This window comes from Ambystoma mexicanum, chromosome 8 (assembly GCF_040938575.1).
Source record: "Ambystoma mexicanum isolate Mex_15411 chromosome 8, UKY_AmexF1_1, whole genome shotgun sequence".
NCBI classification, from domain to species: domain Eukaryota; kingdom Metazoa; phylum Chordata; class Amphibia; order Caudata; family Ambystomatidae; genus Ambystoma; species Ambystoma mexicanum.
Genome location: NC_090929.1, coordinates 1,530,232,262 through 1,530,249,924, shown reverse-complemented (window position 1 = coordinate 1,530,249,924; position 17,663 = coordinate 1,530,232,262). Strand labels below are relative to the sequence as shown.

The 17,663-nt window shown below is 45.2% G+C and overlaps 1 protein-coding gene across 1 annotated transcript in view; it reads right to left on the bottom strand.

Annotated features, from left to right (window-relative positions):
- Positions 1–17,663, bottom strand: part of SORCS3 (sortilin related VPS10 domain containing receptor 3) — a 3,021,596-nt gene that overhangs the window by 436,962 nt on the left and 2,566,971 nt on the right. Inside the window, exon 16 of the mRNA XM_069611752.1 lies at positions 1,597–1,730. Coding sequence (XP_069467853.1) covers positions 1,597–1,730 — 134 coding nt within the window. The remainder of the gene's footprint in view (positions 1–1,596; positions 1,731–17,663) is intronic.

Below are 17,663 nucleotides of genomic sequence, written 5' to 3'. Positions count from 1 at the left end.
TGCTGGTGAGTGTCTACTTCACATAGTATATGAAACCTCTAGAGTTTGTGGATATATGTTAAAAAGGGATGAACGCGAATTTTGCTCTTAACCCACCTTTATAGGAAGGAGAAGGTTTATGGTGTTGGGTTGTTTTGGTCTCCTGGTTGTTTCGAATAGTGAGGTGTCCATTTTGTCAAGGATGTCCTTTAAAGTGTATAAATGAATCAAAGCATGGCCATGAAACACATCAGGATAACACTAAGGTATGATTTTGGGTTCTTTCATGTTTTGGAAGATTCTATGTTAAGAGTTATTTCCCATTTTCTCTTAAGTGTGGTATCATTCTGCTAATCAGGCTAGTTTCTGAAATTGTTGACACACCGATTTGTTTAAATTCTAGTGCCAGGGCTAAGTTCCTCTGGTGGTTATGGCAAAATTCAAACATTCAAAGCATAAAGTTGGGATGAACAATATAAAGAATGCATCAACACACGGATAATCGGCCAGTGTGACAGAGGTAGCCCCCTGTTAAATGTTCTAAGACAGCACTTAGGAACTTGTAAAATAACCTAAAAATCAACCAAGCCGTGCATTTTGTTGATCTGCTAGAACAAATACATTAGAATTGATAAGGCCTTTAGGAAAAATGTATATCATCTCATCCTAAAGACCCTTGGACACGTTCTACTAGATAACATGCATGCACCTTTTGTGGTTAATGCCACAAGATATGGCCCGCACTTTAAATATATCTTTGGGCGAATACAACTGTTTAGTAAAATTTGGAAAGTCCAGTAATACGGTACGGATTAATACATATCAATCTTCTGGCATTTAATAATGAATAGAAGTTGAATCTGATTTGTATATAAAATATAGAGGTTATAGTAATGAACTATCAAGAGACACATGTGAAGCTCATTGGTACAGTTATTGGATAAGTACACATATAGACAACGTGGTCTCACGTGTACTCAACCACTACTTCAACCAGTTTGAGGCAGTCTCTATGAATTTTATAACACGCTTATTACCAAAGAGGTTTCTAAGCTCAGGCGCAGGATTCGATCCGGTGTTGCTCTGCATCTTCTTGTTTCCAAGACAAGCGCTGTGCCACAGAGCAATGATGCCATAATAATGAAGCTTTCTGTTGATCATGTAACAGTCCTAATTCTCCACTAAGAAATATGTGTATACGCTTCAAGTGCAAATCTAGCCAGAAGTATTACAGTGCTATATGTCAGCCGAAAAGGACAAAAAGAGGCATGCAGAGCATACAATACTTACAGCGGTAAGGGGACATGTAGCTTCCATGTGTGATCCTTGGACTGTGCACAAATACCCATATGTGCACACTGTGCATTGCACCACACATACGCACAGTCTATCTTTATGCATCCAGCTCCATACTAGTTGACTTCAGATATGCCCATAACCCTGCAGTAGCACAGTAACTGCCTTTTCCAATGATGGTATCTCCATCATAGCATAAATGATGCTTTGCAAGGTGTCATGGCACGACATAATATAACGTGCCTGCACTGGCGATTTCTCCAGGGAGCCAAAGTGAACAACATGTGGACATGTAAACAAAAACATTAAGAAGGTACCCACCATTCAAAGTCCCAATCAGAGCAAAGGCAGGGTTCCGATATGATATATCTGGAGTAGTCTTTTCCCAAAGCACACTGGACTCCTGGTCTCCGTTTCCTATATGTCTTCCTCTCGCCCATAACACAGAGCTCCCCCTGCACAGAAAGAGCATGAAGCAGAACATCACAACTGCGCCTTCAAATAACAATCAGTCTGCACTTTGATCCCATCAACAATGATTACACTAGAATTCCTGCCCATTGTCATGGCTGCCTGCTACTGTAGACATGCGTTTCATAGCCATCCACCGAAGCCATGCAAAGCAAGGCAAAGACATACAGCCAACGAGGACTCAGTGGCATAAGCCTCTTATCCAAATTATGAGTTTTATTATAGTGTATACCATATACAATATATATATATATATATAGGAATGTGTACTTGTCAAAATAGTACAGAATAAAAGAGAAAAGTATGTCATACAGTTGAAGAAGAATAATAATAATAATAATAATAATAAAAATGTATATGTATTTTGTAAAACCAGGTATTTGTTCACAAAAAGGAGCATTGAAGAGAATATTAATGCATGCGTTCACCGACTATATATCGCTGCAATTGCTACTAGAATAACCATTCTGAAAGGCTGTGTGCAGAACTGATATTGGATTAATACGAGTAGGTCCTTACAGAATAAACACATAAGCCTGTTGAATTGGAGCTTATTTTAGACAGGCTGGTGCTTGGTTTCATTGGCAATCTGCAGTTAATATAGAGTTCGCAATAAAGCGACATGCATTCCGATGGCATCGTCGTTATGGAAATTACAAATCACAGTGTGCAGTAGCTGCCTACAAGGCAGGCCGCTTTATTTTTGTATTATTGCTGTGGTTTCTCGGCAGAGGTGGATTTGCATTATGTTAGGCACTAAGCACTGTTAATTAGAACGGGACCCCCGCCAGTGTTTGCGAAATGCCATGCTGCTTGTAATGTACTGTACCCATATTGCTAACTTTGGACAACTTTGCTTTGAAGTAATATTATTTTAAGGGCATCTCAGGTTGTTTGTGAGAGACATACTTTTGTTATATGTTTCTTGCAAATGGGCTCCTTCACAATCTGATTTTTGCAGTCTAAATAGGAATTAATTTTCCAGTGCAACCAACTCATCAATATCCTGTTGACCTGCACCCTGCATAATGTCTGCTTAGCTGCTCTATAGGAATTCCTATGCACAGCTGCCTATCTGTGATAAAGTGTCACGGTTTCAAAGGTTGTCTAGCACAAGTGAGGAGATGAGCTAGCGCCAAGAAACCTAGAAGACCAATTCATAAAGGGGGAAAACACGGCATCTTAATGAGTACATCTAAGGTGTGCTCATTCAGGTGGCCTTTTTCCCCCCTCTTTTAGGAGGCATTTCAGGGCATTTAAAAGTGCATCCCGAATTTAGAAATGGGATGTAATTTTAAATGCCTTGAAACATGTGTCATTCCCCTGTGTCTTTTAAAACGGGCGGGAGGGAGGCACAGCTCATGGCTGGGTAATTTATTTGCCAATTTTAGACCCATTCCAGAAATTGGTTGACAGTTAAGGGCCCTCAAAACTCCCAAAATGTGGCAGAATCAAGTTTCCCTCAAACTAGTTCACCAAGGCCTTATAAAAACAGGCCTTAGTTGTATTCATTCAGATGCCTTTTTCCCCCCTTTGCACACATAGGGGGGCATTCAAGGGCATGTAAAAGAGCATCTGGAATTTACAAATGGGATGCACTGTTAAATGCCTCGAAATGAGTTTCACCCACCTGTGTCTTTTAAAACAGGCAGAGGGAGAGGCACAGATCATGGCCAGGGCCATTTTAAGCACTTTTGGGACCCTGGGCACGGACATCTTTGGGCCCCCCCTCCACCAAACCAAAGGAATTAAGTGATCGAGAATATCTTCACCGCCCCTCCCACCTCCCCCGCCCCCGGCGCAATCACAATCCATAGGTTGGTATGCTGCCTCACAGCATTAAAAATAAGAATGTTTACTCACTTTAAGTCCCCTTACCCTCTTCATTCTTGCTCTAATCAGAATGAAAAAGAAGTACCATTTGAAAGCCAACATTATCAGTCTACGAAGAGGTTACTTCTGTTCTAGCATCGATACAGGAGACTTTTTATCAATAGAATCCGGGAAGGTATGCAGCCTGTAGTATTAATGCAGGACTGTATATAAAAGGTAGATTTAACCCAGACCAGACAGAGAACTCACATTTGCTGGCTCACAGAACGCAAACGTGCTCAAGCATGGATAGAGGAGACCAATTGGTAGGAAGGAGAACGCAACGCATACCATATAATGGACAGGGGATGCAGATTGGAAGCTACCAGTAAGGTGTCAGTATGCAGACAGACTGAGATTATTAGTGGGACATGGTTTTCGAATAGTGTTGCCATTAGAGATCGAAAGAATAAAGTGCCTGTGGTGTGCAATATATCAATGCTCACTGTTATAGTGGAAGCAGCACTATAGCCAGTGAAACCATTGTGAGGCTGTTTTGAGGATCATACCCTGAGAAGGCAATCTCTCTGAAAGGCTGACAAATTTGAAAGGTTTAGGGACTGGCAATTTCAAAGGCTAGGCAATAGAAGGTTAAAATAGATGCCAAGCATTACACACACTGGTTAAGGGGTGAATCTGGGATTTGTGCCAACCCTGCAATTTCTGCATTTGGATACTTTCATTACCAGTTCTCACCAACTACAATAATTTCATGTTATAAAACTGACTTGGAAAGTACACCAATCACAGTCCCAAACATGACAATTTTAAAAAACAAAATATTATAGAGGGGTGTAACACAGAATGATTCTAGCTTCATTCTCGCCATCATCAAGAGGACTATATAAGTACCAGAATACCAATTAGTGTGATTTAACAGATTTAACACTCCCTTTTGTCTATCATCCCTTCCACTCAAATGGCCTACCTAAGAAGAAATGGGCTAAACGATGCCACGAGCATGCCAGGAGGCAAACTTCGTAGAAGACAGTACATTAATGTAAGTGATATTAGATGATTGCCAAGGATCACTGAATTGTCTGCTGGCAAAGCCAGATACAAGCATGAATGCTTTTGTTCCAAATGTGCATACTTTTTCATCTCTTGGACTAACAGTTTATGTTCAACGTTGGAGGTGATAATAGAAACCCCTATCTGGTGCAGATACATTTCTGATAACAGCACCTGTTGTGATGCAATGTAAGAGGATTCAATTCAGCACTACAGCTAAGTTAACGCCTAGTCTAGAATACTGAATGAAAACCCTTATTGATATATCTTTAGGTCCAGTTCATGCGTTCTGGATGACTACCCCTATATAACACCCCTCTCTTGGAATCCCCCTGACCCCACTGAGCCAAGAAGTAGTTCTGTTTTGCAAGTTAAACGGGTTTATTTGATAATTTAAACAATAGAGATATATATGACACTTTATAATAAATTAATAATTGAATATCACACTTAATCTGATATGATACAGATTAACAACAGAGAATCTGGCACTAGCACACTTCTTTATAGTTACTAAGGAGTTGAGATGAAATGGATAAGGTAGCACACTGGTAAATAGGTACAGAAGGATAATGTGGTAGAGAATGCTTTATAGGGTTCAAGGAAATGCAAGGTTGAATGAATGAAATGCAGTATAGAAAATACTCAATATGATTTCAACAAAACAATGTAATCACTTTTCTCTGGCTATTCACTCCCCCCCTCTTTATGCAAGGCAAGGAAATGGAAGGAAAACACACAGTTCTCAGAAATGCAATAAAATGTGATTCAGTTCACCCCAGCAAGCTTAGACTACAGAAGTTTGAAAACACAGATAGGAGTTTTGAAAACACAGGCCCAAATGCTTTGATATGTGCTAGCAATGGATGAGAAATATGCTGGAAATGCTTTTTAATTCCCTTTCAGAGGTTCAGGGTGAGTGGTATCTAGTTAATATTAGTCCAGGCTCACACTAGCAATGATGCAGGGATAGTTAGCAGGTTAAACGAATTTCTGGCAAATGGAAGGCAAGCAGCAGCAGTTTTTACATGTGAAGAAATTTGCAAATCGCGGTAAAATTCGCGATTGCGGTAAAACTATAAGGGGTAGGAATGCGGTTCTAGGTTCATAGGAAAGCCACGATTCTAAGCTTTCAGATAAAAGTTACTGCAAGTCTCTATCCCAAACGGTTACAGAGTTATGAGCGATTAAATAAAGGTCGTTTTTCAGATTTGAAATTTTAAAGTTCACCTTGCAACTAGAAAATGACAAGTGACAGCTTTACAAATGACAGGTGACAGTTAGGAGACAGTTCTACTTAGATTAAAATAGGATTGAATTATATTATTTTAACTAGGAGATTGGTTCTGCACAGTTTTCTAGGTACTCACACTATATTCTTGAGTGAAATGTGCCTCGCCACGGATCTGGTCAGGGTTTTAGACTGGACTCTGGTCTGGTCTGGTCTGGCCTCTGCACTTCACAGTGATCTGGGTCAGCTCTCTCTGGTTCTCTGGTCTGGGTCTCTAGTTTTGGATAGATTGAAGTCTCTAGTTTGGCTTTCTGGAGGTTGATGGAGGTAAGTATGGATTTTTCCGGCAGAGCGTCCCGCTGCAGATGGATTTGGAAGGTCCCTATCTGTCCTGTCTGTCTGCTTTTATGTGTTTAGAATGTGGGTGTGTTCTAGCATCACTGACCCTACCTCTCTCTCAGCTTCTAATTGGTCAAACTTCCATTTCTTATTTGATTGGGGAATGAACTGTGAGTCAGAGGGATGTCATTTTATGGCTTGCAGATAGGACACTCCTCTGTCAGATTGCACACATTCTATATTTGATAATAAAAGACATATTTCACAGTTACACAGTTGCTTGAAATTACATATACATGGTGTGGCTGAATTTAGCCATGTCTCTGTCCAAATCTGCTGTTTCTAGGAGCTTGCATTCACAAATGGCAACTTCTAGCACTTTTTAATGTGCTAAACAACATTGGATCTTCATTAAATTTTATACAACTGTTCCTCACATATCTACCCACATACCAATGCATTTTCGTTTGTCTAGCTGAAACAGGGAGTCTGTAATATTAATAAACAATGGGGTTTTGCCCCAGAACATCACACAAATTCGAGTTTAGTCTTGAATTAAAGGTACATTTTTTAAATTAAAGCTCTCAAAGTTATACATTTCTGTCATTTGATTACAAAGAGTTATCAGTGTTTTTGTAAAATATATATTTTTCTTTCAATTCAGTTCTCAGAGTGTTGGAGTCCGCCTCCAAGACTTGGGTGGGTCAGTCACAGATCTCTGCTGGCTGGCAGATCTTTGTTGACAGCAAACATTTCAGAATTAACATATTCCTTTCAGAGGAAAGGGTCCTTTGTGTGGTCTCTGGGAAGCTCCCAGCCAGTCTGCCTTCTATCAATCAAAATGTCATGTGAGATTCTAACTCCTAGTGTGAAGCTCTGGAGGTGATAGGGTTTCCCAGGCTTCAGGCCTCTGGGAACAGCATGTGGCTAATTTTTAATTAAAATGCAGCCTTTGAAGTCAGCTGAGTCAAATCCCTTTGTCAGCAACTGCACTCAATTCTCCTGTCAGAGTTTGGACCGCCAGCGCCCCCTTGAGGATTTTGTTGGTACTGCATGCAATTTTGGGATTTTCTTGGATTAATGCATTCTAAACAGGAATGGTTCTTACATGGTAGTAAATCCTTGCTTAACATTGTTTTGATGGGGCTCCTTACAGTAAGATGGTTATGTGGAACCCCACAAAAAGGGTTGAATCTTTAAAGTGGTCCAATGAGTCACGATTTCAGCAACTTTTTGACATCAGTAACAGTGGATTTTGTTAACAAAGACCTTTCTTTACACTGGTGGGTGGCAAGTTAGGTAACCATTTTGGTGTGCGCACAACTGCGCAGCTCTCCTGGATTCTGGGATGAAATGATGGGCGGCGACAGCGCATCCCCATCTTTACCCACTCCAATTATTTATTTTTGTTCTGGGGCAAAATGATGGGCAGCGACAGCTTAATCCCCATCTTTACCCCGTCTAATGATTCCACATGGGTCAAAACCCTCCACAAACCCCCCCGCCCGACTGCGCTTTGACTTGAGTCGAGGGGGAGTCGGTTGCAAGGGAGGTTTTGAACCCTGGCGCTGGTATGTCCACATTATCTTCTTCCAATTCTGTAGATGGCACAGTTCAGCATCTTTTCCTCCATCTGGTACTGATCGATCAGTTCTCCTCGCCGGTCCTGATGGGAATATTGGGCGGTACCCCGAGCCCATTGCGTCTCTGCTCCCGGTCTCCGGATCCTCCTCCTTGGCCCGTCTCCAGGTCTTCTTTCTCCTAGGACGACAAAGGAAGAGCGGCAATACCTACTCATAGACGTCTTTCCACCACTGTTGAGATAGTGGGGCGGCATATGCATTTCATCATAACGAAACATTACATTCTTATTTTGATAAAAAACAGTATAACTAAGAGACAGTTTCATGCAAATCACAATATTTTAGAGACTAGATGTGGTATGTTTTATGGTTGTAACTGAATTAGTCTGATACAGTACCCGCTAGGATTCCAGAGGATTCCTCCAGTTGTTGCAGAGTGTGCCTGGGATGGCAACATTTCAACTGGTTTATGTGGACCCACTTGTCTTCCCCCTCTGCCGAACCGCCTTTGGGGATGCGGATCTTGTAGGCCACAGGGGAGATCTTGTCTAGGATTTCAAAGGGCCCTTTCCATGTAGGCAAAAATTTGCGCTGCTTGGCCTGGTTCCTTTGGAAGTTGTATAGATAGACCCGGTCCCCCACCTGATATTCCTTCCTGGAAGTTTTCAGGTCATAGTGGGTCTTCATGCTATCAGCCGATCTTTCTAGATTCCGCTGAGCGTAAGCAAAAGCATGTTGAAGGTGTTTCCTTAAATTCTCTACATACTCATGAGTAGTGGAGGCATTTATCAGTGTCTGCTCTTGGGTCCTGTAGAGCAAATGCTGCGGAAGCACCATCTTGCGCCCAGTCATCAACTCAAATGGTGACATTTTGGTTGCAGATGAAGGGGTAGATCTGATAGCCATTAGGACCAGAGGTAATCGGATATCCCAACTTGGCCCAGAATCTGCCACAAACTTCTTTAATATGCTCACAATTGTCCGGTTATATCTCTCTACTGCCCCAGAAGAAGCTGGTCTATAAGCAATATGCAGCTTTCTCTTGACCCCCAGTATCTCCCACATCTTTGTCATTACTTCACTGGTGAAGTGGCTACCTCTGTCTGACTCAATCCTTTGAGGTAGACCAAAACGGGAAAAGATGTGGTTAATCATCAAGGCAGCTGCAGTTTCTGCCTTGCAGTTTGGGGCTGGGAGACATTCCACCCACTTGGTAAACAAGCATGTCACAGTCAACATGTACTTATTCCCCCTAGCCGAGCGAATCACAGGGCCTACAAAGTCGATTTGTAAATCTGACCATGGCAGTGTCATTCCCCTCTTTTGTAAAGGCGCCCGGTGTGTGAGGGATGTCGGCTGAAATTGTGCACACACAAGACAACCCTTCAAATATTGGTTGAGGTCCTGGCCCATGTGTGGCCAGTATGCAACCTCTCTTAAGATTTCCAATGTTGTGTGAAACCCCCTATGACCGGCGGTGGCCGCATCATGGGCGTGACTTAACATCAGGCTTCGGAATGAGGTAGGAACCACCCACTGATCGTGGCCAGCTTTGGATTTCCTTACCAACAAACCGTCTTGGATCCGGAACCTTTTTGGACATTTCATCAACACTCTTAGGTCCTCTTTCCCAATGTAATTGGTATCCGTCAGGGGAAAGTTCTCAGGGTCCTCAAGGTGTTGGTAAAATTTACCAATTATTGGATCCCCCTTCTGAGCGGTAATCAAATCAGCATCAGGGGTCTCCTTGCTCCATTGTGCAATTGAAAGGTCGTTGTGAGCATTTGTCTGGGACCTAGTGATGGCAGTGACCTGGATTTCCCCCAACAGGGACTCAATCTCAATTAGATCCCCTTGGATGGCTCCGGTTTTGGCCAGCTGATCAGCTAAGTCATTTCCAGTTTTGTCTGGTCCCTCTACTTTGGAATGACCCTTGATCTTTTTCCAATAGATGGTCATCTCATTCGAGGTGACCAGATCATCAATGTTTTGGGTCAACTTCCCATGTTTCAAGGGTTTGTTGTTAGCACATAACATGCCTCTGGTTTTCCAATTAACCAGGTGCTCCACGAACCCGTTCCGTACATAATCCGAATCTGTGATTATGACCAGTTCGTGGAGTTGATGCTGGACAGCAGTGAGGATGGCCTGATGCACAGCCATCAATTCTGCCACCTGACTACTTCGGGGACCAATTTTGTATCCAGCGGAGGGTTCTGGGGACTCATTCACCCATGCATTCCCTACGCCAGCCACCAGTTCTTTCTCCCCGTTGTTGTCAACATGGTAAGAGCATCCATCCACATAGACAGTGGGCATTCCCTCACACTTGTCCTCTTCAAAGACTTGGTGTGGGGAATTAAGGTATGCCTCCGTGTTGTCCTTGATTTTTAGACTTTCGTCCTCGAGACAGTTTTCTCTGGCACAATCATGCAAGTCAGCCAGACCTTGCGCGAGGGGACTCTTCTTGTTTTGGCCATATCGGACCTCCACAGGAAAGCCTTGCATTGACAGAATCCAGGAAGTAATTCGGGAATTACTCACATTTCCGGCCCGGATTCTGTCACTTTGGAGATATTGCAGAGGCTGGTGTGGAGTCTCCACTATGATGTGTTCCCCCTGGATAAACGGGCAGTAATTCTTCAATGCCCACACCGTTGCCAGGAGTGCCTTCTCACAATTGTTGAATTTTTCCTCCACAGAGGATAAAGTTTTGCTCGCATAGGAGATTACTTTATTGACCTTGTCATGCTTTTGGTATAATACGGCCGTCAAGCACGTATTAGAGAACCCTGTCTCCAGGAAGAACTCCTTGTTTCTGACAGGGTAAGCTAGGCAAGGCGCTTGTGAGAGGCTTCTCTTGAGTTGTCTTACTGCCTCGGATTGTTCTGGACCCCATTCCCACTTGACCCCCCCCTTCAGGAGATGAATCAGGGGTCTGGTGATCTCTGCGTAGCCCTCAATGAACTTTCTGCTGTAATTAGTCAGTCCAAGGAGGCTCCTTAGTTCCCGCAGAGTTGTGGGGTCTTTCAGTTTCTGAAGTGCTTCCACTTTCTTTTCCTGGGGACAGAGGCCCTGAGGAGTAATCTCATGCCCCAAGAAATTAACACGGGTTCTACACCACTGTGCTTTCTGAAAGGAAAGTTTTGCTCCGGCGGCCCTCAACTGTGTCAGAACATAACGGATCTCCGCTATGTGTTCCTCCACAGATGAACTTTTGATGAGGACATCATCTACATAAGCCAGGTTACCCCTCGCACCCAGGTCGGGCATGGCCTTATGTAGGAAAATGTTGAATTCATTGCCGGAGTTGAGGTATCCGAAGGGAGTCCGGGTCCATGTGTATTGCTGGCCCCCAAAGGTAAAAGCCAGTTTGTATTGGTCCTCCCTACTGACAGGCACGGTCCAGTACCCATTGGTCAGGTCTATTGCAGTGAATACCTGTGACCCCTGGATCTGGGCCAGCCCCTGGTCAATGTAGGGCAGTGGCCATCGGGAAGTATGGACCCGTTTGTTGAGCTCCCTGAGGTCAGCGCAGAGTCTCCACTGGCCGTTTGGCTTCAATATTCCCAGCACCGGATTATTGAAGGTGCTGTGGACTGGACGGATTATTCCCCGGGACTCAAGGTCCTTAATTATTTCAGTAAGGGACTCCATTGATGCGAGAGGCAAGCGATATTGCTTCACAAACACAGGAGTCATGCCAGGGTCCGTGGGGATTGTTGTTGTGTGGATGTCAGTGCGACCACAGTCATATGAGTCTACCGCAAAGAGATCTTGGAAATCCAAGAAAACTTGTTTCAACTTTTGCTTTTGTTCCAGAGTCACACAGGCATCAGCTAGGTTGACCCTCTCTTCCACCATCTGCCTGAAGCCTGGAAAGACTTCTGGTTTGGCTATTTCCGCGGCCTCCTCCAGCTGGGTGGAGAAGTCCCTGGTCAGAGTGCTGATTTGGACCGGAGGCTTCAGGTGGGAAAGGCAGCCCTCATGGACCTGGAAAATCACCTCATCCCTCCTGAAGTCACAAGTCACATCTTCCTTACCATAAGGGCAGGAAGTGTACACCAGGAAGTTCCCCCCATGCCGGGTAAAAATCCTGTCTGGTGTTGTATTGTCCTCACTGTCACTGTCAAAACAGTCCTTGGGGATTGGTCCTAACAGTTCATTTCTAAGATCAATGGAGAAATGTCGGTCATCAACCGCCATTCCAATAATGGTGCCTGCGGCTAGAGTAATACTCTTTAAGTCGCTGTTATCCACCTCTATTGGAATGGTGTCATTTTCTATGTTGACTAATGGAGTTGGGTTTACCCCCAACCCTTGCTGTTGGAGAGAAGCATTTAGATGTATGTAAGCATCAGGGTTTTTCAATTCTTGTCCCCTTTTAACTCTCACTTCCAGGGAGAATTGTCGGGTCCTTTCTGGGATGGTGACTTCCTCTTTAACCTGAATTTCAACTGCATAAGGTAGCAATTGAGCTGACCTAAATTCTTTTTCTGGATCATCAAAGCCCATGGGATTATCCGCTAATCGGGACCAAGCTTTGAAGTTTATTAGGTCCAAACTAATGGCAAAGCGATTGAGAATGTCACTGCCTAAGTAAAAGGCGGCAGGGACGTCTCGCACGACCCAACAATTGTGGACTATGCTCTTGTTGCCAATGGAGATTTTGAGCATACACCTGCTTGGCAGGAGATGTTTGGAATTAGGTGCTTCCAGGTCCATTTCCCATTTGTCTATCAGTTTGAAGGTGGGAATGGCTGGATCTTTTGGGAGTTGGCGAAACATGGCTTCGCTGATGAAGCTCTTACCGTTGTTCACACACACTCGAGCGAGAACAGAGTCCTTCCCATCATTTAACTGAACAGGGATGAACAACTGCTCTCCAATTTGCTGAATATCAGCCAGGCTCTGAGCTGATTTCACATCTTTCTGGACTATAGGAGTGGGAGTTCCTGATTGTGGATTAGTATAGAATCTCAGAGTGTTTCCTTCCAGCGTGGAGTAACACTTTAGACTGGAAGGAAGGTTGATTTTCAGAAATAGAGAGGACCCCCCATCACCAGTCTGTTGTCCTACTGCTATTACTGTCACGTCTGGAATTTGGCTATTCTGGAAGTGACATTCTACTTGGTCAGATTTTTGTTCAACCATGTGGCAGGTGCCGTTTAAACTAACATGGTTGACACTCTGTTTTAATTTTATTGGTCGGCTAGTCTGGGTCCAGAGGACCTCGTTTACACAATCTATTAGGGGTGACAACCTTCTCAGGAGGTCATTCCCTAGTAAACAAGGGGTGCCCTCTGGGGTCACAACTATGACCGGGTGTTTCAACTTGTGTCGCCCGATCTTAATGTCCAAGTCTGCAGTCCCCTCAACGGGAATTTCCTTCCCGTCAAAGTTCTGCAGTTGTCCAGGAAGAGAGGTGAGAGGAATTTGGTAATCCTCTCCCCTTCCTGCATTCAGTTCATCAAAGGCCCTTCTGGACAGAAGGGTAGCTTGAGATCCAGTGTCCACCAGAGCCGAGATTGTACCCTGCCCCTGTACTTGTACCGGGGCATAATATCTTCCCTCCTTCTCCTCAAGGGGGCACAGATAATGTACATTTTTGGACAACTGGTGGGCTAACTTTCTGGTTTTGGACATCGCGAGAGAAGAATTTTGGGCAGAATTCTGTGGAGAGCCTTGGGAATCTGAAAGAAAAAGTTGGCAACTGGAGATCAGAGCCATTGTGGGTTCCCCTGGCTCCGGTTCTGGGCCGCCCCCCCCTTTTTGGAGGCAGTCACCAGGATGGGTTTGAACCAGGGGATTTTCTTGCTGTTGGTTCTGGGATGAGATGGTGGGCGGCGGTAGCTCAGTCTCCACATCTCCCCAGTCTGGATTTGCATCCCTAGGGACCCATTTTTCTTTGGGAGGAGTTCCCCCCTCTCTGAAGGAGAAGATCCTTTTCCCAGGATCCTCTGAGGATCCCTCTCCCTCAAATTGGAAGACCTGTACCTCCTCCTCAAACTGAGTCTGTTTGGGTCTTTTGTTTCTCCCACCCCCCCTCTGCTCCTTAGGGGGCAGACTTTCAGGGGCAAGAGATTTCGTTTCCGGTTCCTGGGTTTCCAGGGGCTGTTTACAAGTGAGGAAGGAAGCTTCCTCCAAGGCTTTACACCCCCCTTCCCTTTGTGCCTCCTCCCTGGGAACCGGTGTGTTATCGGGGTGCTGCCCCCGTCATTGTTCTGGAGCACCAGGTCCAGAGTTGGGTGCGTTCTGCGCCGCCACGCCCATCTGAGGGTTCTGCTGAGCCCTCAGTATGTGACCCAGGTCCCGCGCCATGTTTTGAACCTGGCGCTCTAACTGGGAAACCCGCTCAGGCTGATACGGGGCCCTGTTTTCTCCCCTGGGCTGATCTCGGGAAGGGTAGCTGTCCCTCCTCTGGTAATACCCCGGGTTGGGAAGATTTGGGTACCCCTCCACCCTTGGCCTCCCCTCTCCCGGATTCAGTGGTCTGGGCTCAGGGAATTGGGGAAAGAAGGATGGATGGTTTTGGGGCTGGAAGTCGGGTGGATATCTGGGGAAAAAGTTCTGACCAGGGTTTGGTAAATTTCTGCCCTCCTGTGGGAAGTTTGGAGGGAAGTTCCCTGGGTTAGGTGCTTGTCTGGATCCCCCCCCTTGGGCTGGAGGAGTCCACACATAACCCAGGATGGGTCGATTTCCCTTGTAACGGGGACTTAAATAATCAGGAGAGCGAGGGACCCCATTTGTGGGGCTGCCTCCTTGGCTCCCTGTCTGTGACTGACCCGAGGACCTCCTGGGCCTAGCATTATTAGGTGCAGGCAGGTTTTTAGGCCCCCCCATCTCCAAATCCAAAACGGGGGTGACCTTTACCTCTGCCACCTTGGCAGCAGCAGGGGTGCTGTTGGCTTTGGGGTTTTTCTGGGCATTACTTTTGCTATCTATCGGTTTCTGCACCTCATAGATCCGGGTAGCCTGTTCAATGACCCAGTCTAAAGATCTTTTCTCGTGAAAATCCCTCACGAGCTGGGTCATGATATATTTGGGCAAGGCATGGAAAAACGTATTTATAAATTCCCTGCTATCCGTGCGCACCCTTCTTGTGGTCTGTGCAAAAGCACGCTTTAACTCCTGCACAAATTCTTGTGGGGCCTGATCCTCCCCACATTGCAAATTGTAGGCTGCCTTGCGAGCCTCTTGAGGATTTCTGTGAACAGAAAAATGTTTCAGGATGGCCGCCTTATATGTGGACCATCTTAAATGATTTTGGTCCTCCAGCCCCGCAAAGAAACTGGAGTATTCCGGGGAGAATGTCCACTTTACATATTGAATACAGCTTTGGCTGTCCTTCAAATGGAAAGTCTCCATCATTTGTTCAAACAACTCTAAGTGCTCCCAAACAGAATACTTAGCGTTCTTATGGTAAGGCGTGATGACGCTCCTGATCGCCTTAATCTGCTTTAAGGGGTCCTTAAGCAAGGCCCTTTTTGCCTTATTGGCCTTTTGGGTTCGGGTAACCCTTGTCCATTCTTCCTCGGACTCAGAGGCACTGCTCCCAGAGGTTCCCGTCTGTTCTTCCAGGTTTTCCCGGATTCTGCGAGCCTGGGAATGGCTGGCAGAATGTGGGGACCTGGTCTCCTGTGTCCTGCGCAGTTCAGAGGAGTCTTCAGATTCCTCCTTGCTGCCAGGATTTGATGGGTACCCCCTCCACTGACCTAACTGGGCAGAGGTTTTCAGGATGCCCTTAATGGGCCTACTCTCCTGGGGTTCCCCATTGAACTGTACTGTACTTGGGTGCCCATACCCGGATGCCCACCCCTCCATTCCTGAGTGGTACTGGCCTATGAGCCCCATACTCTTAGCTGGATAGTAATCTGCCATCCCTGCGGCCCTGTGCTCATGTGCGCCAGGGGACATGGGGGTGGTAGAGTCCAGGGACTGGGGGAGATGAAGGCCCCTGGGGTTAGGGCTCCTGCGGTTATGGTCAGGAGTCTCTCTTTCCCAGCGGACCTCATCTCTATCCGCCCCTGCTCCCTGTTGCAATGCAAGAGCCTGCATTTGTGCTTTCAGTTCCTCTGTTAAGGCCTTACTCGACTCTATCAGTTTCTCCTGCATCGCTACCTGTTGCTGGAGCCTCTCATTGTGCTGGCAGAGAGCCTCATTTTCCCTCTGTACTTCCTGGTTGGTCCTGGAGAACTGGGCCAGTCTTTGCTGCAGGAGGGTTACCTCCTGAGCTGTGTCCCTATTGGCCTGCTCCTTTCTTGCTAGAGCATCCTCCACCCTCCTGGTGTGCTCTAGCAAGTTCTGGTGTTCTTTTTGGAGGTCACCCAGTCCCTGGTGGGCCAGGTGATTTTCTTCCATTTTTCTTTTTAAATGGCAGACTTCCTGGCCTAAGGTATCCCTTTCCTGACTAAGAGCCTGCATCTGTGCCGCCAGGTCGTCCCTTTGCCTTTGGAAGGCACCAGCATTCTGGCGCTGCTGATCAAACTCTGCCTGGGTATCCAGGTCTTTCAGAATTAGTTTGTTGCTCTCTGCCTTCACTCTATCTAGGTGGCCTTGCAGGGTGACTACCTGCTCAGCACATACCCTGTTGAAGTCCAGTTGTTGCTCCAGCTTTTTCTGGTTTTGCAGTAGGGAGTCCAAACCTTCTTGGTATTCCTTATGCAAGGCCAGAAATCTGGTATCCTGTTCTACCTTTTCCTGTTGCAGCACATCCATATCCTTCTTTATTTTAATGATGTGCTGCCTACTATCATCTTCTGACTCCTGGCTCCTCTGCAGCCTCTGCTCAGAAGAGACCAGGTCAGATTGGACCTTCTCTAACGCCATCTGTTGCCTATTTGCCAGATTTTAGCTTTCAGCACATCTATCCTGCATGTCTCCCATATATAGGTACAGGTATGTTGCTATCCTGGCAATCTTATTGTGTTCCTCTTTGGCTTTAGGAGCCATATATAGTTCACTCAGGGCCACATGTAAGGGACCCTGATCTCTATATATATCTGACCCTGTTTCAGTGACCTGTTGTGTGATGGCCTGCAACCACACATCCTGGCCCTGTTCGGTCCATTCACCTCTCACAAATAGCTTATGCAAGAGGTGCTCTCTGGCTATTTTCATGTCTACTAAGGTCGTCATTCTAGAGATTGGTCTCTGTCCTGACTTACAGAAGTTTGTATTTTATTTTTGCAGAACAGAACTTTTCTTGGAGTGTCCCTTTTGAGGAATGCTTCACAGCGTAATGCAGCGTGGTGATCCGACCGGATATATGTATCCCGTCAGTTAGCACACTGTATTAAGCTGCACAAGTGGTAAATCTAACCCAACGTCTCGGCTCGAGCCCCCAATTTGTAAGAGGATTCAATTCAGCACTACAGCTAAGTTAACGCCTAGTCTAGAATACTGAATGAAAACCCTTATTGATATATCTTTAGGTCCAGTTCATGCGTTCTGGATGACTACCCCTATATAACACCCCTCTCTTGGAATCCCCCTGACCCCACTGAGCCAAGAAGTAGTTCTGTTTTGCAAGTTAAACGGGTTTATTTGATAATTTAAACAATAGATATATATATGACACTTTATAATAAATTAATAATTGAATATCACACTTAATCTGATATGATACAGATTAACAACAGAGAATCTGGCACTAGCACACTTCTTTATAGTTACTAAGGAGTTGAGATGAAATGGATAAGGTAGCACACTGATAAATAGGTACAGAAGGATAATGTGGTAGAGAATGCTTTATAGGGTTCAAGGAAATGCAAGGTTGAATGAATGAAATGCAGTATAGAAAATACTCAATATGATTTCAACAAAACAATGTAATCACTTTTCTCTGGCTATTCACTCCCCCCCTCTTTATGCAAGGCAAG